The sequence below is a fragment of the Salvia splendens genome, unplaced genomic scaffold (assembly GCF_004379255.2).
Source record: "Salvia splendens isolate huo1 unplaced genomic scaffold, SspV2 ctg200, whole genome shotgun sequence".
NCBI classification, from domain to species: Eukaryota; Viridiplantae; Streptophyta; class Magnoliopsida; order Lamiales; family Lamiaceae; genus Salvia; species Salvia splendens.
This window is the reverse complement of record NW_024598838.1, coordinates 8,438-15,674: the sequence shown is the minus strand read 5'-3', so window position 1 is coordinate 15,674 and position 7,237 is coordinate 8,438. Positions and strand designations below refer to the sequence as shown.

At 39.0% G+C, this 7,237-nt stretch overlaps 2 protein-coding genes across 2 annotated transcripts; one reads left to right on the top strand and one right to left on the bottom strand.

The window, feature by feature from the left end:
- Window positions 1-340: 340 nt before the first annotated feature.
- Window positions 341-1,812, top strand: LOC121789291 (transcription factor bHLH95-like). The gene is made up of 3 exons (XM_042187772.1): window positions 341-613; window positions 1,146-1,571; window positions 1,708-1,812. The coding sequence occupies exons 1-3, from the start codon at window positions 341-343 to the stop codon at window positions 1,810-1,812; spliced, it is 804 nt and encodes a 267-aa protein (XP_042043706.1).
- Window positions 1,813-4,830: 3,018 nt separating this feature from the next.
- LOC121789292 (U-box domain-containing protein 26-like) lies at window positions 4,831-6,481 on the bottom strand. The gene has a single exon (XM_042187773.1). The coding sequence runs from the start codon at window positions 6,266-6,268 to the stop codon at window positions 5,027-5,029; it is 1,242 nt and encodes a 413-aa protein (XP_042043707.1). The 5' UTR covers window positions 6,269-6,481; the 3' UTR covers window positions 4,831-5,026.
- Window positions 6,482-7,237: the final 756 nt, after the last annotated feature.

Genomic DNA, 7,237 nt, shown 5'->3' with positions numbered 1-7,237 from the left:
ACCAATTCATCAAAATCAAATTTTTGACATAGTAGGATCCTTAATAACAACATTTATAGACTAAAAACACATACACCAATATTCACAAATTATTTTCTTAAAACGTATTGAATACTCTTATTAGCGGACAGAGAGAGTATTATTGAGTGAGGCGGGACCACTAACGTCGTTTAATTTAGGCATATGATTTGTGTTTTGGTTGATTCTAACTGAGTCTTCCATCAAATAATGCTTTTCTATCTCTAACCCTTTTCTTTATCTATAAATATCCTACCCAAACCCTCCATTCTTCATCCTTCCTTCTCTCATCACTACACACACCTCTCTCTAGCTAGGCACCATGGTCGGAGAAGTCGAGCACGACATGTGGAACGATGACCAGTCGTGGGCGTTTCCAGTTCTCCCAGTCGAAGACAATGGCGGGAAGACACTGATCGAGAGTGGCAAGGTCTTGACGGGCGCAGAGCAGCTGATGAATGACAGGGGGAAGAAGAGGGCCGGGAATGAGATCGATGAACACGAGCTACATATATGGACCGAGAGAGAGAGGAGGAGGAAGATGAGGGATATGTTTGCTAGCCTCCATGCTTTGATCCCTAAACTCCACCCCAGGGTAACCCTTTCTCTCTCTCCCTCCAATTTACTATTCTCTCTCCAAATTTTCTTGGTTGATTTAAGAAAGAATCTTCTAATTCAGTTACACACTCAATGTTATGTCACCATCAATTTCTTTCCATACTAATTCTCATATGATTTGTGTTTGAGGCAATCTTCACTCAATTTCTCAGAACCCTCAAGCATCAATTTTATACAAACTAGTTTTCCTACACCTTAATTCATCCCAGTTTTTATATAGTAGGAATTGAATGGATGTACAATTTACATACTTTTCATGTATACTAAACAATAAATAAAATATTTTTAATTTTTTACAAAATTATCTAGTGAATTTCTTTTTGCAGATGGGATTAGTATTTTTCTGTCCCTCCTCATTAATGAATATTATGTGCATATATAGAAATAACATTAATTAAAAGCACAGAATCCATTTTTTTGACTAACTAAATAAAGATGGTGGTGGATAAATCACACACACACAAAAAATTTAAAATCAAGTCAATAATTTGAAAATTGGATGAATGCAGGTAGACAAAACCACCCTAGTTGATGAAGCAGTGGAACACATCAAGAAGATGCAGAAAACCCTCGAAAAACTTGAAAAGCAGAAGGAGAAGAAGCTTAAAGGAGGAAACATCAATCTCGCCAGCTGTGATATTCCCGGCATCACCAGCCAGTCACGGGAGGCGTTCATGGCGGATCAAGCATCGACAAGCCAGCAGCCTCCGCCTCCGGTCACTCATTCGGGCCGGGCCAGTTTCACTTCATGGGCTTCTACAAATGTAGTGCTAAATGTGTGTGGGATTGATGCCCATCTCAGCATTGTTTGCAGCCCTACAAAGACCGGGATGATGGCCTATCTCGGGCTTGTGATGGACAACTACAACCTCGACCTCGTCTCTGCCCACATCTCGTCTGATTCCATCTTGCGAAACTACATGGTTCATATCAGGGTAAGTAAGACATTATAAGCTATTCTAAGCAATTAGTTAAAAAAAATTTATTTGTGAATTAGGGTTTTTTGCAATTGATTTGATGAAAGTGGTTTTTGCAATACAATTTTGTTTATTTGGTTAAATTGTTAAGCAGGCAAATGGAGCTGTGCAGCAGCAGTTGGCTGAGGGGGCATCATTTCATGTGGAAGAAACGTACAAGAAAGTTGCAGCTGAGCTCATGCTTTGGATTAATTCCTAAATTTCTTTTTGCGGTATTTCAGGGAAGGAATTTTGATACCGTCCCGGGCCCACACTCGCCTCGCCCCCGACTCTCCGCCGCGATAGGACAATGAGCCCGATCCACCCCATCAGCAGCAGCAAGCGCGCCTGCGAGGCAATGTCGTGCGGTCCGGTTTTCAGTAGTTTTTTTATTATTCGGTTTTTATTTTTATGTAATTGAGTAGAGCGTAATAATAAGTTCCAATTCAGCTTTTCTTTGCCGGTTCTTTCCCGAATTGCAAAAGACAGTTGAACCGATATCTGTAAATATAATTCTCTCTCAATATATATATATATCAAAAGTGCAGCAAGACACAATATTTCACTTCCCATGCCCAACATATTTTGGTATCAAAATCTGTAATTCAACATGGCATCAAAATCCATGTTTCCTTATGCTCAAAATAAAGATCCAGTGCTTAGCAACCAAATGGAGACTATATTTTTGTCTTTAGATCTATATATGGTTTCCACAACAACAAACTACTGATATGATGAAGCCAGATAAGAAACTGATAGGTCTTCAAATCAGCCTTTAGAGCATGCATTTGGGTCGATGGATTTTTCAAACTCAAAACCACAACAAAGCAAAGGGAATTCATATAATTCGATTAAACTAAACCTTGTGAAACAGTTTTAACAAGCAATTTTTGTACTAGCATTTATGAATTCGGTAGACAAAATACATGCAAAATAAAAAATGGCCCAGTGGAATTTCAAGATAAAACCTTTCGAATTAGCATTTCAATTTGTACTTTGTAGTAAGCGTACGGCCCAAAAGAGAGGTTAGAAGGGTGGGAGATACATAGAGATTCAACTTAAGAAATTATACTACTTTTCAGGACTAATCTTTTTCTCAAGAAATCAATAGTAGCATCTATAAACCTCTGTTCTCTAAAACTATGCTATTGCAAATAATCTTTTGATGGCATACCTTAACTAGTTAACTCAATGTTTTTAAGGCTTGGGCATTCGAAAATATATAAGAATTGGGTGGCATTGATTTTGTTTAATTCAAAATCCATACTGGGCCGCTGCAATAGATCCCAACAGAAAAATAGCTGTTATATTTATGGAATGTCTAATTTTATTTGCTTTAATTGGTACATGGATTTTTATTTGTATAATTTTTAAAATCTAGATAAGAAGATAATGTATGAATATAATATAAATATTTGATTTTTTTAATTAGTAAGCTCAATTGGAAGCAATAAAGATAGATCAAATGAAACTTACCTTTAAAATATTTAGATAAATAGAAAAAAGAAAAAAAATAGGATGATGAAGATGAATAGGAATAAAGGGAAAATTTATATTGCTCCACTGATGGTTCTAGTAAAGAATGTATCACTGTCTTAAGGTATAGGATTTTTTTCTTTTTCATTTTGTGGGTGGCCTTAATAATAAATAGATGTATGTCTTTGTATATGACCACAACTTGGCATCCACAAATCCAAAAAGATCCACAGCCCATGTGAGATTCCATTTGTGTGGTCTAATTCACCAAACATGATACCCTACCACATTCATATATATCTACCTCTCACTAATATATTCATTTCCAAAAAGTTCACTTTCTACATAGTATTTCTTGCCTAAGCCCACCTATCAAACTCATACATAATTCGGCATTTCAATCAAATATATAAAGTGAACTACTTCTTTCATAGATTATGAGGAAGGCTTTACAAGCTTTTTTTTCAATCAACTTTTCCAATACATTTTCTACAAGATATGTGAATTAGTATAATGATGTTACTAATGGGTTCAAAATATAGTACACTACATGTATCATAAAAAAATAAACAGAATAATTATACTCTATTTATTATTCAATAAAAGGGTTTCAAAATTTTCAATATTGGAAGGGCCCCACCTATTGTGTTTGTTTGCTGACATGTCATTGTTGGTAATAGACAGCTGTGGCAGTCTTTGGTCAAAGGATGTTGAACCATCAGTTTTATTGCCTCTCACATTAATATATGTGATGTCTCATGTCTCATTTACCTTACCTCAAATCATTGTCTTGTTCTAATAGGTCCACCATTCAAATTCATTCAACCAAGTATCAATTCAAGTTTCAACTTACCTTAATTTTAACAAACAAGCCACGTGGCGCGAATACCCACCTGTACAATTCATGGCCTAGTTTTGGAAATTTCGGAAAGAGACCAAATTCACTTCTATATACAAAAAATTATTATGTTCCTTATTGGTTAGATTTGTCCTACTTTTAGGTTATAAATATGCGTGCCAGCGCCATATTGCATTACGCTGACGTCATGTGTCAAAGTTGTGAATTTTAAGGTGCCATCAGGACAAGATTCTCACTGTTCAATTCCACTTCAATAGTTTTGCCAAATTAAAGAAATTACTAATGTTAACGATGTTTCGAAATTAATTTGATTTATTCCTCATGACAATAGTACTCCCTCCATCCCACTTAAAATGAAACATTTGGAAATCGGCACGAGATTTTATATAGTGTTGTTTTGTGAGTTAATGAAGAGAGAGTAACGTAAGAGAGATGAAAAAGTATAGATAGAGTTGTTTCCATTTTAAGAAGCGTTTCATTTTTAATGGGAAAATCAAAAAAAGAAAACGTTTCATTTTTAATGGGACAGAGGGAGTATATGTCAAAGTTCAAAATTCTCTTCACTATATATAGTCTTCATTCTAATTATACTATAGTACTCCCTCTATTATTTATAGTCTCAATTTGATTTGCACAAATTTTAAGAAATATAATAAAAAGTAGGTAGAAAAATTTAGTGAAACGTAAATTGTGTATAATGATTTAGTAGATGGTGCCTAAATTGAAAAAAAGTAAATGAGATTTTAAATTGTGGGCATTCTAAAATGACAATTGAAACATTACGTGGCAGACGAAGAGAGTGATAGCATGGTTTATTATTTAATTAATATAAATTTCAATCAAATTCATTAATGCTCCATAAGTAATTAATTCATGTTTCCAGTTGGAAAATGGACATAGAAAAGTTGAAGGTTTGCTCTGTAGATAAGAGTAACATGCATGAGTAAACCAATCTTAATTACAAAATCAACACTTCCTTCATCTAATTAATATGATCTACTTCACTTTTTATCACTAGTATTAAAACGTTGCAATTTACCTCTCCGATTACAAAAAATTAAGAGGATTGTTTAATCCTCTAATGTCAGAAAAAAAAATGTCAAAATAGAACGACGTCGCTTCCGGCGAAATCTTCCGTTTTGACGACGTACGCATCGGGCCATGAGTTCCGCAGCAACTTAAGCAGCATCTGCGCCTTCCGCTTCGCCCTCTCCGTGCAGTCGCTCTGCACCAACAGCAGCAGCTGCGTCACCACACCTGCCGCCACCGCATCCCGCTGCGCCCTCTCCGACGCCGAGCACAGCGCCAGCAGCGCCCCCGCCGCGTACTCTGTCGCTCGCCCCGATACCTTCAGCGTCACCTTCACCAGCAGCGGCACCGTCAGCGCGTGCGCCTCGAACGCCTCGCACCCCGCCGGAATCCGGCACAGCAGCTCCACAGTCGCCAGCGCCCTCTCCGCATCGCCGCAATTCTCCACCTCCGCCAGCCTCTCCACCAGCGCCTCCACCGCTCCCGCCGCCACCGCCCTCCCCCGGTGCTGCTTCGCCAAACACAGAGCGAACAGCGCCTTGATCCCGACCTTCACCCCTCGCGGATGGATGAAAGGATAATTCAAAATCCCTACGATTCCGTCGAAAATCCCCTCCGCGCCGCTGATCTCCGTCCTCAGCTCCGGCGATCGGATCCCCGCCACCACGCTCTCAATCACCGCCGCGGAATTAACCCTAACATCAATCGACGAATGGAACAGTAAATTCACCAGAAATCCAATCCGATCCGGATCCGATCCAACGCTCACGCACTCCTCCTCCGTCAAAGCCAACACCGAGAGCACCGCGAGCGAATCATGCCGCAGATCCGATCCTACATCAGCAAACGCAATCGACATCATCACCTCACGAGCATTATTCGCCGCGATCACAATCCTGTTCTTATCGGATTCACGCGCCAGCGATCTCAACTTCCTCAGCGACGAAACTCTAAGGCCGTACGGACCCGAAGCAGCCTGCCGAAGCAAACTACGAACCAAAACCGGCTCGGCAGGCTGCTTCGGAGTGGGGATCCGCTCGACTCCGAAGGAGCGGTTAGCGACGCACCAATCCTGGATCAGACGGCGGAGCGTGTGGTTGGGGATGAGATTGAAATCCATGAGGGGCTGCCTTGTGACGGGGCAGGTGGTGTTGCCGGTGGCCACCCACGCCTCTATGGTTAAGCGGTCGTAGGTCTGACCGGTGGAGACGGTGACCGGGTCGCGCATGAGCTCGAGCGAGATCGGGCAGCGGAAATGGTGAGGGATATGCAGTGAGATATCCAACGGCTCTAAATTGAAGGTAGCAGGCATGTTGATGAAGATGAAAAATGGATGAAAGAGAGGAGTGCAAAATTGGTGGGTATATATAGAGGAATTGGGAAGAGAGGAGGGGAGAACAGAGGGGCATATTTATATTCTGACGGATTTGTAATTTGTTGCATCCTCATCCACCACACGTGTGGTTGAAGGGTTAGGTTTGGTTAACCATGGTTGGGTTAGTGGTCAAAGGGAATGTGATGTGAGTGAGTGTGGACAGGACAACCAAAGCCCACCTCTACTGTCAATTAATCAAGGCTTTGAAATTGTGATCGGAGGAGGAGGAGGAGCTGGAACCAGCACCAACACACGCGCATGCACACGTACATTAATTCTTTTACATTAGATTTTTCTACTTTACACATAATTTTGGACATGTCTGTCTTTTTATTTGGTCTTCAAATCACTTACTTTCTTTTCATTTTACAACATTGCCATTTAGTGATTTAAAAATCCAACTTGTGGATGGATGAGCATTCAAATTTCATATCAGATTTTATCAAAAATCCAAATTTCTAAAATTTGGATTTTGAAATATTGTTATTATTATATTTAAGATATTTCAGACATCTAATATTATTATATATTTTCTTTAATAGTAAATGAATCCGATTTTTTTAATTATTTATTATGATACCATATATCGATAATTTTCTCTGCGTTCAAGTAAAAATATTGTTGAGCTGTTACTACACCATTCTTGATTTCTTATTGTTAGTTGTTATAAGAGGTATCGTGGCATTGCTTTCTTTTCACTTGTGTGTCGACATCATAGTTTGGATAGAGCAATTAGTTAGTACTAATTAACAATAATTACGCTTCTTGATTATGTAGTTTTATGGAGTAACATATATGTGGTCTCAGTGCTGGTACTACTTTGTAATAACTATTTAATATAATCCCCCCCCCCCCTTTTTTTTACATAAATTCTTCATTTGTGCATTAATATTGATTAAGCATATA

Coding starts and splice junctions, on each gene's coding strand:
- LOC121789291 (XM_042187772.1), top strand. CDS start 341: ATGGTCGGAGAAGTCGAGCACGACATGTGGAACGATGACCAGTCGTGG. Junction 614..1,145: donor TCCCTAAACTCCACCCCAGG/GTAACCCTTTCT, acceptor GGATGAATGCAG/GTAGACAAAACCACCCTAGT. Junction 1,572..1,707: donor ACTACATGGTTCATATCAGG/GTAAGTAAGACA, acceptor ATTGTTAAGCAG/GCAAATGGAGCTGTGCAGCA.
- LOC121789292 (XM_042187773.1), bottom strand. CDS start 6,268: ATGCCTGCTACCTTCAATTTAGAGCCGTTGGATATCTCACTGCATATC.